The sequence below is a fragment of the Callospermophilus lateralis genome, chromosome 3, assembly GCF_048772815.1.
Source record: "Callospermophilus lateralis isolate mCalLat2 chromosome 3, mCalLat2.hap1, whole genome shotgun sequence".
Taxonomy (NCBI): Eukaryota; Metazoa; Chordata; class Mammalia; order Rodentia; family Sciuridae; genus Callospermophilus; species Callospermophilus lateralis.
This window is the reverse complement of record NC_135307.1, coordinates 23391516-23414702: the sequence shown is the minus strand read 5'-3', so window position 1 is coordinate 23414702 and position 23187 is coordinate 23391516. Positions and strand designations below refer to the sequence as shown.

The 23187-nt window shown below is 39.3% G+C and overlaps 1 protein-coding gene across 1 annotated transcript in view; it reads left to right on the top strand.

Annotated features, from left to right (window-relative positions):
• The window catches only part of Tshr (thyroid stimulating hormone receptor), a 136192-nt gene extending 122000 nt beyond the window's left edge, over positions 1–14192 (top strand). Inside the window, exons 9-10 of the mRNA XM_076848047.2 lie at positions 10808–10996; positions 12701–14192. Of these exons, the coding sequence (XP_076704162.1) occupies positions 10808–10996; positions 12701–14105 (1594 nt within the window). The 3' untranslated portion in view covers positions 14106–14192. The remainder of the gene's footprint in view (positions 1–10807; positions 10997–12700) is intronic.
• The last annotated feature ends 8995 nt before the right edge of the window (positions 14193–23187 follow it).

Here is a 23187-nt window from a genome sequence, read left to right as displayed (position 1 = left end):
TTATATTCTTTTTGATCATCTCAAGATTATATGATCAGACAGCTGAAAATTTGTGGCAAGTTTCTCTCTAGTGTGCCTGAACTCTAAGTAAATACTTATTTTCTAGATGTATCCAGGACAAATTTTTTTTTTAGTTGTAGAGATGGACACAATATTTTTATTTTATTTATTTTTATGTGATGCTGAGGATCGAACCCAGTGCCTCACACATGTGAGGCAAGCACTCTACAACTGAGCTACAACCCCAGCCCCCAGAGAAAATGTTTTTATTGAGGTATAATTTATATAAATAACAGTTTTTAAATGTACAATTTAATTGTTCTGCCTTGATTATGATTTAGAACATTTTCACCACCTAGAAACTTCCCCCATACCCCACCCTCTTGTGAATAATCATACAGCTTTTAATTTTTCCAGTAGAAAAATCTAAGAATAAGGTTGCCAAGCCATAGGACAGATGTATGTTTATCTTTATAGAAAATACTGATGAACCGTTTTCCAAAATAGTTGTTCCATTTTCTATTCCCATCAGCAAGGTATGAGAGCTAAATACTGGCCAACCTGTTTTACTGCCAGTCTTTTTTTATTCTAGCCATTCTAGTGGATTTACAGTGGTATCTCATTGTGGTTTTAATTTATGTTCCCCTAACTGTAAATGAGGTTGAGCACGCTTCCGTGTTCTTATCCATTTGTATATTTTCTTTTGACAAATGTCTGTTCAAATCTTTTGCCCATTTTTTGGTTGTATTCTTATCATTGAGTTGTGATCCTGCATAAAAATTTGGGCTAAATGAAATACATTTTTGGTTCTAACCACCAGCTCACTGCCCTCCCAAGTTTGACCTCTCTTTCTTTGTTCTATGCGTTAACTGAGGAGAACCTGCTAATCTAAAACAAACCAGGGCAAGGGGTTCACGCACTCAGTTCACCACAAGCATCTTACTGAATGCCTACTCAACTCCATGAAAATTATAAGGATAAGACACAGCTTCTGCCTTTAAACAGGTTACAATCAAATTCAGGAGAAATTTACATAAGTAACTATAACACAGGTTTGATGTGAGAAGAGCCATAAGACATAATTAGAGAATCAAGATACCATTCTTGCTTAGGGCCATCAGCAAAGGCCCCATTAAAAAGTGGTATCTGAGATGGGATTCAGGTGAGGGTGGAGTGAGAAAGAATAAGGTAAGCCTACAAGAAAACAGAGTGAGTTCAGAGGTGAACTTAGGTCAAAAAAGAGTGTTTGAAAGATGTGTTGATACTATATTGGGGGAAATCTGATGTGATGATAAGGACAGTAACTGGGTTACTATGGAAATATCACAAGCAGTTACAGAGCTCTCTGCAACTCACCCTCATGACTTCTCTCCTATGCTCCTCCACCCTTGGTCCTGGATGCCTTGGTCCCAGCCACTCAGCTGGGACTGTTCTTCTGTTTCTCCAGGCTATTTGGTAGGGACTGGACTTCCCTCAGAGGGAGGGACAAATCAGCCTGGAGCTCCAAAACTGAACCCCTGATCATTTCTGCCAAAGCTACCTCACCTGCAGCCTTTCTGATCTCAGAAAGTGGCAATTACATTCTTCCAGTTACAGACCCAAAACCTTGGAGTGATTCTTGATTCCAGTCTTTCTCCCATATCCTATATTCAACCCATCAGAAAGTCCCATTGATTTTACCTTTTAAATACAAACTCCAACCACTCTCAGCAATTCCAACCATCATTCTCTATTGTTGCTCTTCCCATTTCCACTCCTTTGGTCTATAAATTATTAGTTTTTGTTCTGCAATACTGGGGATTGAACCCAGGGTCTCACACATGCTAGGAAAGTGCTGTACCCCTGAGCTACATCCCCAGCCCAAGTTAGATCCTTTAGAAATAAGTCAGATTATATCATTTCTCTGAAAGCTTTTTATCTCAGTCCATTGAAAAGATGAGGACCTTTTGATGACCAACAAGACCACGTAGGATCAGGTTCCCTGCTACCTCTCTGACTTGTCCAACATTTCCTACCAGCTCACTGTCACTGTTCTGGCCACATTGATTTCCTCGCTTCCTCAAACATGCCAGACACACCCTTGTCTCAGAAAGAATAAAGGTAAGCCTACAAGAAAACAGAGTTCAGAGGTGAAAAATCCAACTTGGGTCAAAAAAGAGTGTTTGGAAGACATGTTGATACTATATTGGGGGAAACCTGATCTGATGATAAGGACAGTAACTGAGTTACTATGGAAATATCAGGAACAGTTACAGAGCTCTCTGCAACTCACCCTCATGACTTCTCTCCTATGCTCCTCCACCCTCAGCCCTGATTATAGTAGTCCTGGATGCCTTGGTCCCAGCCCCTCAGCTGGGACTGTTCTTCTCTACCTCCAGGCTATTTGGTAGGGACTGGACCTCCCTCAGAGAGAGCGACAAATCCGCCTGAGCTCCAAAACTGAACCCCTGATCATTTCTGCCAAAGCTATCTCAGAATCTTTACACTGATGGGTCCTTGTCTGGCATGCTCTTTTCCTGGAGATTGATATGGCTCTCTCCCTCATCTCCTGTAGACATTTGTTCAACAATATTATCAATTAGGCCCTCCATGACATCTTCCCCCCCATCTCTGTGACTCACTTCCAGCCTCTTCCTTTTTTCTTCATTTTTCCTACAGCACCTATCATCATCTAATATACTATATGTCCTCTCTGCCCACTAGAAGGTGTGCATGAGTAAAGCAGGAATATCTGCCCATTTAGTTCTACCGCTATAGTCCTAGCATCTAGAAGTGCCTACAGACAGAGAGCAATCAAAGCATTGTTAAATAAGAGAATTTTAAAACATGACATGCATTTAAACACATTGAGGCAAGCTCGCTGTCTTGAATGTAATAGCTTTTAAGCCTTTATTTTAATTTAGTATCAACAAATTCATTAAATTGTCTATATGTACTTAATTCATCTATTTGCTCTTAGTTGCATTTCATCTACCAATTTACAAATGTGTCTACACACAGCTTCTACATTAACAATTGATATTGGAAATTTGGCAAGCCAATTAGTGCTTATTTAGTTTGCAATTGACTTTCTCAAAACTTAATTTTAAATAAAATAGCTCACAAAAATGGAAATTATTCCAATGTTTGAACAGTGCTAGAGTACATAATTATTTCAGAGAAGAAATTCATTCTTCCTACAACATCAATTACCAGTTGGCATTGTTAAATTTTGGTGATACTCCTGCCCTGTGTGTAACACTGTGTATAATCCTCCTTCCAAATTCAGGTCTTGTTACTTTTTAAAAATTTTTTAGTTTTCGGCAGACACAACATCTTTGATTGTATGTGGTGCTGAGGATCAAACCTGGGCCACAGGCATGCTAGGGGAGCGCGCTACCGTTTGAGCCACATTCCCAGCCCAGGTCTTGTTACTTTCATTAAACACTTGAGATGGTTCCCATGACCCATACAATTAGACTTCAAATTTTCTGCCAGCCTCAGCTTAGCTGCATCCTGATTTGTAAGTAAACACTTGCTAGAGACAAATTCTCATGGAATTCAGTGCCCATCACTTGAAGAGCTCTTCAAGGAAAGTGCCAGAGTCAGTAAGAGGAAGCCCTCTCTCTGGCTAGTAGGTTTCCATCCCTGTGACTCCCATCACAGATGGACTCAGATCTTCTAGCTACTGATAGCAACTCTCCATATACTTCTCACTCTGAAATAAACAACTTTTTGACTGTATGTTCAAGGTATGGTTTTAGAAGAGAAGTCATGCTAATGGAAAATCCTGAATTCAAAGTGACAAAATAAAAATTGGGGTAAATAGAAGACACAGGTTCAAATAACTTAAAATGGTCCCTGACTTGTTGAATTTCTTTAGAATGACTCACTTCAGAGTAAGGGTCTTTCTCCACAACTCCAGAGCCAGGAGACTGTCTCATGTGGCTCAACACTCAACGACTATTTGGTCCAAGCTGCTGCATTGTTCTACATGGTGATTAAAAGTTAAAGATGAGGGGCTGGGTTTGTGGTTCAGTGATAGAGCACTTGCCTAGCATGTAGGAGGCACTGGGTTTGAACCTCAGCACTACATATAAATAAAAGTCCATCCAACTACAAAAAAAAAAAAAAAAGTTAAAGATGATACATTCAACCTACACTTGTATTTCTTCTTCCTCTTCAGATCCTCCTGAAAAGATGAGGAAGGAATTTTTAATACACATAAATCCACAAGGGCAAGAGGACACATAAGACATATTGATGGTCTGGAGAACTATGGAATCCTGAAAGAAAAAAAAAAAAAGGTGGAAGGGAAAGCTTAGAGGAGTCCAGGGAGCAGACAGTCAGCTGCCTTGCTCTACACAGAACCTTTGAGGGGCGATTTAGAGGTGATGTGTTGGCAATGGCAAGAATGAAACATAAAATCAGAAGAATTCATGGAAGGTCAAAATGCCTACATCCAAATAGCTCCCCTTTGAGCTAGAGGTCTTAAATCTCTTTTATTAAAATTCTGGAAAATTCTAAGACAAAAAAGGTATCCACCATCTGGGATTTTAAAGCCCAACAACATAATTTTTAGCTTTCTATATAATTGCCCTTAATCAAAATCTGCCAGTGGAAAAACTTGCTCTGAAGTATGAATGTGTAACCAAGGATCACCACAGAATGCTTCTAATGTGAAAGATTGAAACACAGGTTAAACAAATGGGGGGAAATGAGCCTATAGAAATCAGACATTACAGAAATCAGAAAAGAATTATTAACAAAGCAATAATTAGTGACCTGCAATAAATCTAAGAAAATATTTCAGCTCTATTACTATAACAACACTAACGATTATAATAATTTATGAGAACACACTCTCAGCTACTATTCAACAAGCCCAAGATAAGGAAACTGAGGCACACAAATGCTGAATGACTGGTAATAAGTGCAGAAGCTGGAATTCAGATCTAGATAATCTGAATGTGCCGGGGATGTGGCTCAAGTGGTAGCGCGTTTGCCTGGCATGCATGAGGCAGTGGGTTCAATTCCTGGCACCACATAAAAATAAAATAAAGATATTGTGTCCACCTAAAACTGAAAATTAATATTTTTTAAAAAAGAAAGTTCAAATAGATAATCTAAATGTAAAACTCATGCATCGTTGCTTCTTGGTCTTTGGGTTATGATCAAGTGTAGTAAAACCCATACCCCAAATGTGTGGTGAGCATCCTCAAATATCCCATCACAAAAGGAACAAAACCAAGAAAGCACTCTTAAAAAAAAAAATGTACTCATGCATCTGACAAATCCATATTCAGAGCTTTCTGTTGATCAAATACCAGCCTATTTGTCAAAAGTACTACAGTGAACAGAACAGGCAGAGTCCCAGTTCTTGCGAAGCAAAAATTAAAAATTCAGTACAAGAGATGGGAAATACAGTGAGGGAATTCTACCAGAAGACTTAATAAAAGTAACAGGAGAAAATGACAACCAAAGAAGGAGATATGTCTAAGTAACTCAGAAGGTTCCTTTTCTACTTAGTAGGAATTTCAGAGAAGCAGAGAAAACAAGAGTAGTAAGTTATCCTGGGAACAATATAAGAACACTTTCTAGAGCTGAAAACATTTCTAGACCTTCAGTCAGGTCTCCAGACTGAAGGGGCCCCTCAACTCCCTGTGCCCAGTGCAATAAATAGAAAAAGATTCACATCAAGGCACATCTTAATGAAATTTCACACCATAAAAACTTCCAGAGAGCTGGGGTTCTAGAGTGCAGGCTCAGAATGCAAAAGAGCCTGAGTTCAATCCCTACCACTGCCAACAACAACTTCCCGAGTCAAAACAAGTCAATGACCAAAGAACTTAAATGGCATTGTACTTACCAAAATCAACACTGGTTACTAGAATTCAGCAGGGTAAAGTCTTTTAAATTCTGAAGAAATTTATATTTTTAAATAAATTATTGCAATCCCAAATTTTACAGCCAGGTAAAACATTAATTGAATGCAAGAGAAAGACTGGAAAGAAAATAGAAAATACCTCTTTAGTATGACCTTTCTAAAAAGTTATTTGAAAAAATGTGCTCCATTGAAATGAGGGGGGGGAAAAAAGAGAAGCAAATTTTAAAAAAAGAAAAAGAAATGTGGGAGATCAAGAAGATGACACAGGAGTTCAGGAAGGTACCCCTAGTGGGGAAAGGAGAAGTAGTCTAAGAAGCTCAAATTTCATTCTGTAGACATTGGAGCAAGCAGGGGGTTTCAAGCTGGTGAGCAAAACAATGAGATCATGTTTTAGAAAGAACATCTGTACTAAGTTTGAAGGTGGGATTAATAAAAGATATTTCTGGCACCATCTTGGAATTTTTGCAAGGTTTGGGTGAAAAGTAATTCAGGCTCAAACTAAAACCGTAGCAATGAGAACCAGCTAAGCTGGCATCTGGTGGGTGGGGAGAGCACAATTGCATTTTACTCTAGATTTTTACAGCATAAATCTAAGACAAGGTCAAGAAAGACTCCATGAGGACCCTGAAGCTTCAAATCCTGAGATGTGGTGGATAGAAAATATGAAATAAAATATATCAATAGGTTTAGAGGGAAGATTCATTCCATTGGGGATATTTTGAGTGGAGAGGAAATGCTAAATCTATTGGGTAATATAAAGGGGCTTCTGCTTTCCTTTCTGATATCACCCAGAATGTCTTTTTAAAAGTGTAAGAGAAGATAAATTTTCAACAAGAAAATAAAAGGATAGTAGTTGCTTGACCCTGTAAATGTAAAGTAGTACAAGGAGAGCAACCTGCATCAGGAAGTAAACAGGATCACTTTAGCAGCAATAGGCTTAATGGATACGTAGAGTTACAGCAGGTCCCCGAGATGAGGTTGGAGAGCTAGTCAAGGGCCAGACCTGCAGGACCTTGAGAAATATAGGATAAGGAGTGGGGCTGGGGATATGGCTCAAATAGTAACGTGCTCGCCTGGCATGCGCAGGGCACACAGGCTTTGATCCTCAGCACCACTTAAAAATAAAATAAAGGTGTTGTGTCCACTGAAAAAATGGAAAAAAAAAAAAGAATGGATGTGTTTTAGTCAGCTTTTTTGCTGCTGTGACTAAAGGACCTGATCAAAACAACTGTAAAAGAGGAGAAGTTTATTTAAGGGCTCACAGTTTCAGAGGTGTCAGTCCATAAGCAACTGGATCCATTCCTCTAGTGAAGCTGAATATCATGGAGGAAGAGTGTGACAGAGGGAAGCAGTTCACATGGTGATCAGAAATGAGAGAGAATGAGAGAGGGGTGGGAGGTGGGGTAATCTTGATGAATATAGTATAGGCAGGTAATCTCCAGGTCTTCCAAGCTGAGCCTCACACATCACAGAGCAGATGCCCTGTTCATATTCCTGATCCACAAAGCTATTCTTTTTTTTGTGGGGGGGAGGGTGGAGTATCAGGGCTCTGGAGGCATTAACATTCCAATCTCCCAGGGGCAGGCCTCCATTTTCTCCATCAGACCCCATTACCTATCTACATTGAAGACTTGTCTTTAAATTCTTGCTTCATTTGGAACCAACATGCCTTGTTTCTTTGTCTAAATTTTCGTATCTGCCTTCTTCATTTAAAAAAAAAATGTTTTAAGAAATGAGAGGTGCTTCTAAATGAGCTCTGTGGAGCATCTTACCTAATACAGACTCCTGGGCTCCACCATAAGAGATTATTTAATTCATTTGTTTGGGGATGTGGCTGAGTCTGTAACGCAGATGATTCTCATGCTGGGGTCCAGGGTAGTGCTTGGACCCTAAATGCTGATTTTCAAAATGGTAACCTACCAGTTTCTCCCACAAATATCTGCCTCAGTGATATTTCCACAAGTTAGATCACAATAAGGCACCAAATTCTTTGACATGCCTTCCATTAAGAAGTGGGTTCTATATCCCCTGCCCTTGAATTCACTAGTTCTTTTAGAATCTCCCATACCTGAGAAGCCCAAGCCATATGGAGCAGCTATGAGCTCTGCCTTTGAGTCTGCTCCTCTGACATGCCAAGGAAGGAGCCTGTAGGTCACTCCAGCCTCCAGCAATCAGGTCACTGTTAGAAATACTGAGGTGCCACCAGAAATCAAACACATGCTTCAAAGTGGGTGGGCATGTGTTTTAGTCAGCCTTTTTGCTGCTGTGACCCAACCAGCACAATTATAGAGGAGAAAAGTTTTATTTGAGGGCTCACGGTTTCAGAGGTCTCTATCCATAGAAGACAGGCACCATTTCTCCGGACTGGAGGTGAGGCTGGACATCACAGCTAGAGAGTGTGGCAGGGGATGCAGCTCACATCATGGTGATCAGAAAGCAGAGAGAGAGACTCCACGCACCAGAAACAAATATATACCCCAAAGCCACGCCTCCAATGCCTCACCTGTTCCAACTACATCCCACCTGCCTTCAGTTACCACTCAGTTAATCCCACCGGGTGATTAATTCAGGCTCTCCATTTTTTTCTCAGAACCTTCTTGCATTGTCTCACATGTGAGCTTTTGGGGGATATCATACATCCAAACCATACAGCAAGGCAAACTTTACTTCTGCCAGAAGGGCGAGCTACAGAACCCGGCTGGGAGCCAGGTTAGCAAGTGTGCCTGTCCCAGGTAGTCCCTGGCTGCTTATATCCCTAATGGGGCACTACCCTTCATCCTGATTGGAGGAGCTCAGGGTTACAGTCTATGTGACTGGCTAACTTTAAAATTGGGGGAGGCAAAGAGAAGGGCTATAGTTAAAATGGCTACACAATTGGATCCAATTAAGGCTGAATACTATATTCTGAAAATAAACCACCAGATTTTCTATTTCTCACGTCACCTCGGACTTCAGGTCTTCCCAGCTGAGCAGAGACACTGCATCCCCGCCATGCCCTATTCACATTCCTGATCCACAAAAGATATTCTTTTGGTGGTGGGGGGGAGGGCAGTGGAGTACCAGGGATTGAATTCAGGGGTACTAAACCACTGAGCCACATCCCCAGCCATACTTTGTATTTTATTTAGAGATAGGGTCTTGTTGAGTTGCTCAGCACCTTACCTTTGCTGAGGCTGGCTTTGAACTTGTGATTTTCCTGTCTCAGCCTCCTGAGACACTGGAATTACAGGTGTGCACCACCACACCCTGCCACAAAAGTTATTTTTATAATAAAAATGTTATGGCTTCATGGCACTTAGTTTTGGAGTGTTTGTGCAATACAGTAACTGAAACTTTACGACTTTACAGTTTGGGAATATTTTGCGATGCAATAACTGAAAGTTTTCTCCAGGAATATCTTCTAAAATGCAAACACTCCTTGGAAGGATAAATTCTTTCACATAACATGTAAGCAGTGTATCTAGCAAATAGCAAGGCACGGAGAATGAGCTAAGATATGTTTTCTTTTCTCATTGACCTGAAAGCACCATGGACAAAGATATATATATCTTCCAGAAAACTGGAGGCAAAAAAAATGGCCATACCTTGAAGTCAACTTTGCTGAAAGAGTAGATGAGGCAGCAGAATGAAATCCAGCTTGACTTACTCCACATCTCCAAAACCCCTCCAACAGCTCTCTCACTAACTGTAAACGTGTTTATGCCAATTTCCCAAACTTATTTGCCTGATGTTAGAAATCACCTAGAGATCACATAGTAACAAGCACCACAAGTCATGCTTACCACCAGGCAAGTTTGGAAAATACTAAATGACAGAATTTTATGTCAAATACAAACCAAGATAGCAAATGTGTAACCTTGCCCCACAAGAGTCACAATTCTGCAAGGATAATGGGGTTAATTTGTGAGCTTTGTGTTCATACAAATAAGCAACAACAACAACAAAATAGTAGAAAGTTCTGGAAACCTTGGACCTTGAAAATTTAAATCCCACCTAAGCCCTATTATAATCATGTGCAGAAAGAAGCTGAAAATATTAGAATTCATTTGCTAATCAGAAACTACTAATTAAGTTACATTTTAAAATGTAAAGACTTTCCATAAGGAATGCTTAGCAAATATTTTCACTTATAAAATATAAAATAAGAGGGATGCTAGGTTAAATATTCATGGTTTCATTCAATCTATTATCTAGTCCTAGTAAAAATGATAGAGCAAGACATATAATGTGGACTCTCTGGATTGAGAGAACAGAGATTGTCAATTAAAGGCCATCTACTTTAGTAATTAACATTATTACACAATTTCCAGCCTCCACCACTTCTCCCTCCCATAGTTTGTGAAAGTGATTTTAATCTCATTTCTCATTGTCTTTATAGGTACACATTACAGTCTTCTAAAGAAACTGGAGGGGGGCATTGTTTCTTAGTCATGGATTCATAATGTAACTGGCTAGGACTTCCAAGTTCCACATTATTAGAATCATTTTCACAATACTGTTGTTGACCTAGATCAGTCCAAAACTCTCACAGAGACTCGTAACAATTTAGGTCCCATTGAGCCTGTTCAATTTTATTTCTCTTGCCTCTTGAGGCCATTTACTAGTTGCATGGTGTCATTTTGCTGAGTAAACTTGACACCCATCTCTGATTCCAAGAGCTCTCACATATTCTGAGGGGTAGAATAAAATGTCTGCAGAAATAGTATTTGTGTTGGTGGATTCCAAAATTTCCAGCAATAAAAATGGGAATTGCTATGACATATTGATGTAGAAGTCTAGTACCCCTTCTTGGAGCAGGGAGTCTATGTAAAGAAGTGAGTTACGTATTCAGTAGCTAAAAGAGCTCCTTGTTGATCTGGGGTCTGTTTGATCTTCTGGCCAAACATAGAAGACCCTGGCTGCTCACTGCCTCTCTGTGTTGTTCTGTTCTCTGTGTTCCAGGGACGTGTCTTACACCAGTGTCACTGCCTTGCCGTCCAAAGGCCTGGAGCACCTGAAGGAACTGATAGCAAGAAACACTTGGACTCTTAAGAAACTTCCACTTTCCTTGAGCTTCCTTCACCTCACACGGGCTGACCTTTCTTATCCCAGCCACTGCTGTGCTTTTAAGAATCAGAAGAAAATCAGAGGGTAAGTGGTAGGGACCCAGAAAGTGATGAGAGGCCATGGTAGAGGCTGAGTTAATTTCTGGGTTTGGGGAAGAAACTCTGTGGTTTGAAAAGCAGGTGGAAAAGAATTGGAAGCATCTGTATGAACAGGAAATGTAGGGGCACAATAACCCTGAAGATGCCGAGTGGTTGCGGACGAGAAAGAAGGTCAGTGTCTCTGAATAGTAATAGCCGAGGTGAGGTTTAGTAAAAGATGGCATAGTCGGGACAGGTGTGACCAGGTCATGTAGCACCTTGTAAGAGGTTACAAGACATGACTTCTGGCCTCCAGATGCAACACATAAACAACACCACAACCACAAGGACACACTTATCAACAACACATGCAATTGGACTACCTGATCCATCAGGACCTTGCACCTGTCATAACTCGCTGGTTGCGTGTACATCGTTTTAGAATCAGCTCGGCTTCTATCCCAGCCCTGCCAGTTTCTAGCTGTGTTATCCCAGCATGTCTTAAAAATGTTTTATGTCTTTACCTGTTCTCCTAAGTCCACCTTCATTAATCTCTTATTCAGGCCCCCTCAGCTTCTCTGTAAGTGGCTGCAAGTTGACTTTCTACACTCATATTTGTAGTCAGAAAAGAATTGGGACCTAGTTGTGGGGGCAGAAGCAAAGTGGCAAGTTAAACAACTGTGCAACAGGTGTAATGGCTGCAGAAAACTAGAAGAGGGGCAAGAGGATGGAAGCAGCAGACTATACTGACTCCATGTGGCACTAAGTAGGAAAGGAGCAGGGAGGGATGGAAAGGATCCAGGCTTCTCCTTAATCTCCCAACTGGATAGAAGTGCTAGCCCATTGGACGTTTCTTTTTTTTTTTTTTTTTTTTTTTTTTGGTTGTAGATGAACACAATATCTTTATTTATTTATTTTTATATGGTGCTGAGGATCGAACCCAGTGCCTCACATGTGAGGGGCAGGTGCCCTGCCACTGAGCTACAGCCCCAGCCCCCACTGGACATTTTATCCAGATCTCGTTAGGTGAATCAAAACCTGATCAGCAGCTGAAGCAAGGTGAATTCCTTTTGTTGTAAGGAGATCAGGGAAGACTCCTCTGAGAAAGGGACATTTGAGTTTAATATTGAATAATGAGTCAAGGCAGCCACCAGTCTTCAGGCAAAGGAGATATGGAATTCTAGAGCTCTCAGTGGGAATAATAATAACAATAAAAAACAATATCCAACATATATATGCACTCCCAATATTGCAGGTGCTGTTGTAAGAGCTTTAAAAAAATACTGATCTACTTCTTTAATAAACTATGTGAAATATCTCATTAACCCACAATCCAAGTGAATAAGCCAAGGTTCACAGACCTGCTCCAGGGAAAACAGCTGGAACTGTAGAGCCAGGTTCTACATAGACTAGATAGACTAGATAGACTAGATAGACCTACATAGACTAGATAAATATCATGCTTTTTTTTATTATTGCTGTGCTTGAAGTGGTTATAGAGGAGAAATAAGAGCAATGTCATTGGATCACAGTAGGAAAGAGTGGGGGGTAATAGGAAATGGTGTAGGAGAGACAATCCTGGCCAGATCATGTAAAATCTTGTAGAATCATGTACATTATCATAAGCACTGAAATCTTTTTCCAAGTGTTGTGGGTCTCCTGATATTAAGCAAACATTTTTTCTGCAACTCATTTTTCTGCTGCCTTGCAGAATCCTTGAGTCCCTGATGTGTAATGAGAGCAGTATCCGGAGTCTGCGTCATAGAAAATCTGTGAATGGTCCCATCTACCAGGAATATGAAGAAGATTCAGGTGATAGCAATGTTGAATACAAGCAAAACTCCAAGTTCCAGGATACCCACAGCAACTCCCATTATTACGTCTTCTTTGAAGAGCAAGAGGATGAGATCATTGGTTTTGGCCAGGAGCTCAAAAATGCCCAAGAAGAGACTTTACAAGCCTTTGACAACCATTATGACTACACTGTGTGCGGGGACAATGAAGACATGGTGTGTACCCCCAAGTCAGACGAGTTCAACCCCTGTGAAGACATAATGGGCTACAAGTTCCTGAGAATCGTGGTGTGGTTTGTTAGTCTGCTGGCTCTTCTGGGCAATATCTTTGTCCTGTTCATTATCCTCACCAGCCACTACAAGCTGACCGTCCCACGCTTTCTGATGTGCAACTTGGCCTTTGCAGATTTCTGCATGGGGATATACCTGCTTCTCATTGCCTCCGTGGACCTCTACACGCACTCTGAGTACTACAACCATGCCATCGACTGGCAGACAGGTGCTGGGTGCAACACAGCTGGTTTCTTCACTGTCTTTGCCAGCGAGTTGTCCGTGTACACACTGACGGTCATTACCCTGGAGCGCTGGTATGCCATCACCTTTGCCATGCGCCTGGACCGGAAGATCCGCCTCAGGCATGCCTATGTCATCATGGTTGGCGGCTGGGTTTGCTGCTTCTTGCTTGCCCTGCTCCCTCTGGTGGGAATAAGTAGCTATGCCAAGGTCAGTATCTGCCTGCCCATGGACACTGAGACCCCTCTTGCTCTGGCCTACATTGTTCTTGTTCTGTTGCTCAATATCGTGGCCTTCGTCATCGTGTGCTCCTGCTACGTGAAGATCTACATCACGGTTCGAAATCCCCAGTACAACCCTGGAGACAAAGACACCAAAATTGCCAAAAGGATGGCTGTGTTGATCTTCACCGACTTCATGTGCATGGCTCCAATCTCCTTCTATGCCCTGTCGGCACTTATGAACAAGCCTCTCATCACTGTTACCAACTCCAAAATCTTGCTGGTTCTCTTCTATCCACTGAACTCCTGTGCCAATCCATTCCTGTATGCTATTTTCACCAAGGCTTTCCAGAGAGATGTGTTCATCCTGCTCAGCAAGTTTGGCATCTGTAAACGCCGGGCTCAGGCATACCAGGACCAGAGAGTTTGTCCAAAGAACAGCACTGGTGTTCAGATCCATAAGGTTACCAGGGACATGGGACAGAGTCTCCCCAACATGCAGGATGCCTATGAACTGCTGGAAAATTCCCACCTAACTCCAAATAAACAGGGCCAAATCTCAGAGAAGTATAAGCAAACAGTCTTATAAGTTGACCCCATAACCACTCACAAATGGTAGGGAGACTTACAACCGGCTGGTGTCTTGAACATGCACTCCAATCTCATGACACACAAACACACAGCTGACCTAACCTTTGTGCAGGTGATGGTTCATGAGGTCATAGTTCATCTCTGGAGAGTGACTAGCATTAAACTAATCACTGCCTCCAAGAAGGAAGAGAAGCCACCAGCACCATCGGAATCCCAGGTGATGTGAAAACAATCTGGGGTCTCTGGAAGACGTGCTTCATGCTAAATTCAGAGATGACCCTGTGTGACATGTTCAATAAGTATAAACTGAACCATTGTTCTTCTTGCCTTTATACAGCATTTCATACTAAAGATTCAGCAAATGGTGACCATAGGATAAAAACAACCCCATATTGACTCATTCAACTTCACATTCCCTTATACAACCAAAGAGTTTTAATTCCTTAAAGCTGAAAAAGATAAAAACAGCTAGATGCCATTCAATAGCTGTTATAAAATAGGAAAAAGGGAAAAAGATTAGCTTTGAGGTTTTTTTCCCCCCAGACTCTGAAAGTATTAATCATTTCTTCACTAGCATCTACCTGATATTATGTGTTGCCTGGAGAAACTGGTAAGATTTCAGTTCATGTGATCTAGAAAACTAGAATTAATCTTATTGGCTATTCTCATAGCATCAAAGATGTGAAACATAGAAAATATTTGACTAATAAAACAAACTGAACTCCAATTAACTAGGCCTCAGAAGTCCATGGAAATGAAGGATTCTATGGCCTTTTCCATTTAAAATTCCGTGTCTGTCTCTTTCCCTCGAGACAGATTTCCATGACAAAGAGAAAGAAGACCACTAGGTAAGTATAATCTATTTTTCCTATCTTGTAGGGTTGTTGTCTCCTTTTTGAAACCAGACATATGACTCAGGAATATGTCTGCTTCCAAAAATTTCTGAACCGAAATTTCCATTGAATGACTACATTGAGTTGGATCCAAATCATTTATCTCATTACTAGATCTATATTGCTATAATCATCAGGCCAACACCAGATTGGTATTGATATAATAGAATAAAAGTCCTGCAAGTTTCAATTATTTAGTTACTACTTTACTTTGCCAAACCACTGCTAAGCACTTAACTTGTCTTCAGGGATTGGTATCTTTACAGTTTCCAGCCCACAATACCACACTTAAGCTGTCAAGAGAGAGGTGTCTTCTCTTCTGATACTCCTGCTCTTCCCAATCCTGCTGACCACTGGATATAAACCTTTATTCCCTGACAGTGCTTCCTTACTTAAAATCACCAGGAGCTTCGTCTTGGATTCTCTTGCCAGGTTATCAGTCATGGTACCCTTCTAATTTCTTGCTAGAGAAGAGTCCCCAAGCAGAGATGGTGTTTGCTTCTCAGGCCTGATGAACCCCAGCATAAATCTTTTGTCATTCTAGATTTGTGGTATAAGGTTAATGGGCCTTCAGAGATGGTCCTTTCCTGGGACATTCACCTGGAATATGTTCACAACCATAACCATCACTGACACTTGTACATCTTAGCAAATCTTATAAAACACCTAAAATCGTGGCTTTCCTAGCAGTTCATGTGCAACTAATGAAATTAAACAAGTGTGTTACCTCTTGGCATGTTTCTCTCCTGTGGCATTTTGAAATATCATGTCTTCATAAATAATGTGTTTTATCTTGAGTAGCTGAACTAGTTTGTGCTTTGGAGACAGAGTCCTACAAAATAGACTTCAACGAGATTGTTACTAAAATTCGCATCCACAACATAAAATAAATTTTCTTTCTATAAAATGATCATTCGGAGTCCTACAGCATCGTTCTTTCCATTTTGTGTTTCTTTGGGGGTTAACATTATGTGTGTTAAAACTAAAGAGAGGGAAAGACAATTGGCTCATTTGCTAATGAATCCTTATTAGTAAACAAATAGTTGACTATCAATAACTTAAGTGTAACATTGGATCTTGACTGTAAGTGGTCTCATTGTGAAAAAAAAAACTTACTTTTAGTGAAATATGATTCATCCATAATGATGATGACTAAGAGAAAAATAGTAAAACAAATATATCAAGCAAAAGATTCGCATTGGTACTAGGAATTGAAGCAATATTCTAATGAAAGTAATAAGTCTATAAGTCCTTTCTAGAGTTCACAGTAGCTGGGATCTTTCAATTATTTGAAGACAGATCCAAATCAGTGAGGTTAAAAATTCATGCCCTACTGAAAACAGGAGGGTCGCCAGTTCAAAAACAGCCTCAGCAAGGGTGAGGCGCTAAGCAACTCAGTGAGACCCTGACTCTAAATAAAATACAAAATAGGGCTGGGGATGTAGCTCAGTGGTTGAATGCCCCTGAGTTCAATCCCCGATACCCGCCCCCCAAAAACTGATGCCCTAAAGCTCACACTTGTTGCTCAAAACATTCTCAAATTTATTGACTTGTTTTGCAGATAAGCTACTGTGTGTAACAGAAGTAGGTGATTAGAAGAGGAACCTATATTACAGGGAGCACCATGTAAGTGGCAATAAAGGAAAAATGAGGATAAAAGCAGAAAATCAAAATCACAAGCATTTTAAAAGCAGTAATAGTTTAAGACCAAATACCCCTGCCTACTTGAAGTCTTTGGAGGGAATCGTATTATAATAGAGTGGAATGACTCTTACTCATTCTGAATACATAAGGAGACAAGACACACTTGCCGGTAGCAGTGCATTCTGTTTTAAAATGCTACGAAAGTTCCAGCTCAGCATGAGGCCCTACACCCACCAACCTTCCTCTTTCAAATTCCACTGAAATGATAGTGGGGAAGTAGACAATGAGGTCAAGCTGAATATGCTTGGAACCACCAGCAAACCAAAGACTCGGGTGGCTTTCTGAAAGTGGCAAGTAAGGCTTGGAGTGGATGGGAACTCAGAAGGGAGGAGTCCGCAGCCTCCACTACACTCACAGAATCAGGCTGTAGCTGTGAAAAGATGCCTTCTTCCCTGAGACCCAAGCCTGAAGGTTATAGGACTGAGTGGATAACTGGGGTCATTGATTGAAAGTCTGTCACTTGGCATCTCTTCCATCCAGTGTGTGCCCCAAGTCAAATCAGGATCTTTAAAGAAGGCAAATGACCAGTGTAGACAAGGAATCCAGTCCAATCACCCACTTCCTGTCTTTGCAACACAAATTGAAGCCTCATCCTTGACACAGAGGCGTCACTGTGTAGCTCAGTGGTAGAGCACTTGCCTGGTACATGAGAAGCCCTGGGTTTGATCCCCAGTACCACGAGGAAAAAAAAAAAAAAAAAAGAGAGATGTCACCACCAGTGTCCCTCCAGGTAGGGAGAGGTGTCATGGGAGGAAAATCCATACCATCTGCCAACGTTGACCATTCTCATCCTTTATTCAGAAATGTAAATGAGCCACCAAGAATGTGACAACTTGAAGAAAATGAATTGCACATTAATAATAGCACACAAAAAATAAAAAATGAACAAAAATAACATTTGTCCAGAGAAAATAAATAATTCAGAAACAAAATACCAGGTTTAAAATTCCAATTAATAGCATTAGAGAAATTTGAGAAAATAATAGGCCCTACAATAATAGCGACCTACTTTTTTTTTTAAGGTAGTGCTCTAGAGTTAGGGGTTTGTCAAATTTGACAAAGCAAGAATTTAACAGAAGGAATGGAGGTTAAAGTAGAGGATATTTCCTAGAATGTTGATAAATAAAGATGTGAGTTAAAAGTTGAAGTATATAGAAGGCTGATCTCCAAGTCCAACATCTGTCCAATTGGACATTGAGAGACAACATGGAAGACATTATAATCAAGGAAGTAGAAGAGGAAATTTTCTTCAACAGATAATGATTGATAGTATCCATTTAGTGCTAAAGAGGATTAATGGAAAGAGTCATTTGTAGAACAGGACTTATAACATGTTGGAGTCGTGAGGGGTGAGCCTAAATTCTTGAGAGAAATGTCAGCTATTGGGTAGGACTAACAGACTGCCAATTCACTTCTCATTATCAACAATGCATACCAGGGACAAGGGAGCAACACCTTCAATGACTTCAGAAAAACTAGTTTAAATCTAGACTCTTAAATCCACCCAACTTTAATCCAAATGTAAAGGCAAAATAATGACATGTTTATATAATAAATATGCAAGTACTTCATTTAATTATGTAAGACCCGTGATTTAAAACTTTGAATTAAATAAAAATATAGCTGGATTTTTTTAATTGAATACTGGGTTTAACTTCTTATTTTATGGGCTATTTTACAACTCTGTTAAGACAGAAGCTGACTCAGTAGGGGCTTTTTATTTTTTTTTCCAAGTACAAAAAACTTTGAACCCAGGGATGCTCTACCACTGAGCTATATCCCCAGCCCTTTAAAATTTTTATTTTGAGGCAGTGTTTCTCTTAGTTACCAAGGCTGACTTCAAACTTATGATGCTCCTGCCTCAACTTCCCAAGTAGCAAGGATTATAAGCATGAGGCACCTGCATCTGGCTTTATCTGAGAGATTTAAATAACCCCTGCATTGTTTATGACCCCATTGGACATTAATCACATGTAAGCCAGTGTCTTATTCTAGCACTGTCGAATTGCTTTTATATACGTAGCTTCTTCCATGCTTTTTGGACCAGTTTTCAATTTTTTACTGCTTTTTTTTTTTCATTAAGTCATACATTGAATAAAATCTTTGACACATGCTTATTTTCTATTCACATGAGTCATTTTTTGAATATTCTCCACATGCTCTTTTGTGAAAAAAAATTATTTGAAGTTGTATTTCAGATGGAACGTAATTTCTTTCTCAATAAATCCTAATATACCATAGTATACTATTTAACTGCATTATATTATAATTAATAATGTTTCTATGGCATAACATGGAAATAAAATTGTGTGAGACTCACTTATACTGACCAATAGAACATGAATATCACAATCCTTGAGAAGTGAAAGTAATGATTAATGATCAAGTATTGATACAGGAGATCAGGGGCAGGAGAAACATAGGATGTGGTGAAGAAGATAAAACTCCTCTTTTACCCGATGGGGAGAGAAGGGAGGCTGAGCATAGTTCATAGAATAAAAAAAAATAGAACCTTGTTTTTTAAGGTTACAAAGTCAATCAGTTAAAAAACTAAAAATAATAACTGGAAAAAAAATGTAAGGCCAAGAGAGGAGATGTTCAGTCCACTAACTTCCTAATGTTCATCCTATGCAGCCAAAAGATTTAATGTCTAGATATCCATAGTTCAAAAAGTAGGTATATAAGCATATAATAGAAGCATAATGGCTAAAATCAAAGAATGATTTAGTGATTTTTTCTGAAGAGCAGGATTAAGGACTAGGCACTGCTAAAAATTGCTTGAAGTTGTATTGTGTCCCTTCAAGTTCATATGTTGAAGTGCTGACCCCATGTGACTGTATTTGAACACAGGGCTTTCAGGGAGATAACTAAGGTTCAATAAGGTCATAAGAGTGGGACCCTAATCTGATAAGACTAGTATCTGCAAAAGAAGAGATGCTAGTAACCTCTCTTCCACCCTCATACACACAGCAAAGAGGTCGCTGTCTACAAGTCAGGAAGACAGATCTCAATAACCAACCTTGACAGGACAAATATCTTGGATTTCCAGCCTTCGGAACCATGAGAAAATAAATTTCTAAGTTACCCAGTGGAAGCTTTTCAATTGTTACTCTTCTATAGTGATGATATATACATACTTTCTTAAGCCATTAGAATCATACTTTAAGATAACAGAAGTGTGACAGTTAAAGAACATTGCATAATGGCTAATTTTTTTAGATAATTGAGTTACGTATTTAGAGTTTTAAGAGGCAAATATCACAGTAAAAATGATGGGTGTAATTATCTAGTCATTATGAAATTTAGATTTTACAGGGTATGATAAATCTAAGCCAATGATTTCAAAGTGCCTACCTAATTGCAGAATCTGATAAGCCAACCACTAAGAAAGTAAAACTTCTATATATTTGTTCCACTGGAAAGCATAATCACATTAGATCCAAAATTGTTTTCCCATAAACGCATTGCTCTAAGTAGCATAAGAAAAGTAAGCAACTAATTACATGTTATATTAATTTAATAAGTAAAAAAAATTAAAGTCTGAGCAGATTAGGGAAACCAAGACTCTGTATAAACAACTTCAAATCAATCACCCCAATAATTTAGGATAATATTGAAATCTAACCTGGAAATTTGGGGATATTCTGTTCATTTAGTGAAGTATTTTAGATGAAGAGGACTTAGGAAAGTAATGAATAATTGCTATTTTTTGAGAGCTCAAGATATAAAGTTTATATCTTAGTCCTGTGCCTCACAGTCTTAAAAAACTGCAGCATGGATCCTTGTACCACATTTTGGGGGGATTAGAGTACAGTATTCTGTAGAAATAGCTCAAGTACATGAAAATGCTCAAAATAACTAATAATCATCAGGGAAATGCAAGTGAAAGCCACAAGGAGACACCACCTCACCCCAGCTAAAACGCTGTTAGCAATCTCTCCGCAAATTAAAGAAAAACAAAATCCAACAAAGATGTGAAGAAAGGGAACTCTTATGTACTGTTAATGGGAAGGCAAATCAATCACTATGGAAAACAGTGTGGAGGGTCCTCAAAAAACTAAAAATAGAACCACCCTGTGATCTAGCAATTCCAACACTAGATATATATATCCAAAGGAAATGAAGTCATCATTCAAAGAGACACCTGCATCATGTACAAAAGGCCTCTGGAATGATTAACTTAGAAACTGTCAAACTATATAATGACAAATGACTTACAGGTCTGCAGAAACAGGGTTTGTTATAAATAAACAATTTACTCTATTTTTTACTCTATTTACTCTCAGATATTTTTCTGATTTCTCAGAGCTCCTTAAGCACTCTGACAGAAAGAGAACAGGGGAAGTATTAATAGCTTCCACAAATGTTGGAGAAATGAGATATCCTGGCCCATCAACACCCTGGTCCAGATGAAAGAGGAGATGACTGACCTCATACCTGTTTTCACCATCTGTAGGCCAACTCTGGTGAAAGGGAAAAAGTGAGCACTTTTGGCTCTCAGAGGTCTTGCCAGCCATTCAAGTTGCTACTTCATTTCATTTTAATTAGCATAGTCAGCCACTAGTGGGAGCAATACTTGGAGAAAGTTAAAGTATTTTTTTTCTGTGTCTTTAACTGTTTTCTCAACCAACTATAGGGTAGGCAAAAATTTCTCTCTAAACCCACTCATCCTGCAGCCACATCCTGTGTTACATCTGGAAGATGCTCAAACTACAGCAACCCTTCCATCCTATCCAAGCGCCAATACCCTCTCTTCAACCTATTCCACTCTGTCCCTGTCCAAGTCCCCTTTCGACATAGAAGTCCCTCGTGCCACTACCAAAAAAAGAGTGAGGACGATGATGGTTGGTGCTGTGTGGGGAACCTATGAAGAATACATTAATATTCAAGAATATTGAATTTAAGAATCATCATCATCATCGTCGTCATCATCATCATCATCATCCACAGGCCATGGGAACAGTGAGAGGTGGAGAGAGAAGTGATGTGACAGGTTGAAGGGTGCAGGTTTAGAGATGACAGTTATACATCATGAGAGAGCACTGTGGCTGGTACTCCTTATCACTTGTCCCAGTTAGATAAAAAGGAATACAGGGACTAGTCTTCGCGTGCTTACACAGCTCACTCTTAGAGCAATTGCCTACCATTGTTCACCATTTTTAGAGAAAGGTCCTTCAACCTTTTGGTAAGTTAACAAGACTACATCAAAACCAATGGTTGGAAGAAATGTCCAGAAATATCAAATTTCACTTATTTCCTTCAAGGTTTTATGGAACAAATCTGAAACATGCCTGAGGCAAGTCTCAGATTTGTTGCTTACAAAGTAGTCTTATATACTAATAAAATCTGGTTTTAAATGATAATGCAAAAAACAAGGTCAGTTTGCTCATTCATCCGAAGTCTGAGCACAGGGAGACACCAGCAAGCTGGAAAATGATTAGATTGATGTTGGTTTTAATTCCACAGAGATATTTGAAATTTCTTCTGAGAAATCTGCTAAGAACTTGATTACTGTTTGTAAGATGTAAGGGTTTTTTAAATATTTTTTATTAGAACATTATAGTTATACATAATAGGGGTTCATTTTGACATAAATACCCAATGCTTCCTCTTTCCCTTCCTTTCTCCCTCCCCATAAACCCTTTCCTCTATCTAAGATGTAGGTTTTTCAATTACAAAGTCCTCTAAGAGCTGTCAACAAAATGCTGAATTGAAATTTGGAAATGGGATGACCTAACAACCACCAATTTTCTGTATTTCCTCGATTGTATTTTATCTGAATAAACTATAAAAGACAAGGAGCCCAAAAGGGATGGAATGAGTATTTGACTTACCTATAGAAACATTTTTCGGGGAAAGAATCATTATTGACCTTGCTGATAATAAAGTTAAAAGTACATAAACCTAATGGTAATAATAGTTTTAGGGCAGGTAAAATGGTATTGAATGCTTCTTCTATTTCCCTTAATAGAAAGGAAAATCAAGGCATGAGCTCAGTCTCTTCAACAGAATTGTATCATACAATTTATCTTCAGAAAAGGCGCTTCTAAATTCTAAGATGGCAAACAAAATTGTCTAATATTAAAAAAATTTAAAAATTTTAATTTGTGTATTATATTTATACATAATAGGATTCATTATTTAAAAAATTGTACACATAGTTATTCCAACTGAAGTATTTTATGTTATTTGTGTTATTGTATATCTTGTATAATTTTTTTTTAGTTGTAGTTGGATGCAATGACTTTATTTATTTTTATGTGGTGCTGAGGACTGAACCCAGCACCTCACATGTGCTAGGTGAGTGCTCTACCGCTGAGCCACAACTTCATACCTTGTATAATTCTTATAGATGCCCCTTTTCTAGTAAAAGGAGTATAGATTTTTTATTTTTAAATTATTATAAAATAATAAAATTACCATACTTTGCATTCTTCCTTTTTTTAAATTAGTTGCTCAAAACATTACAATGATCTTGACATA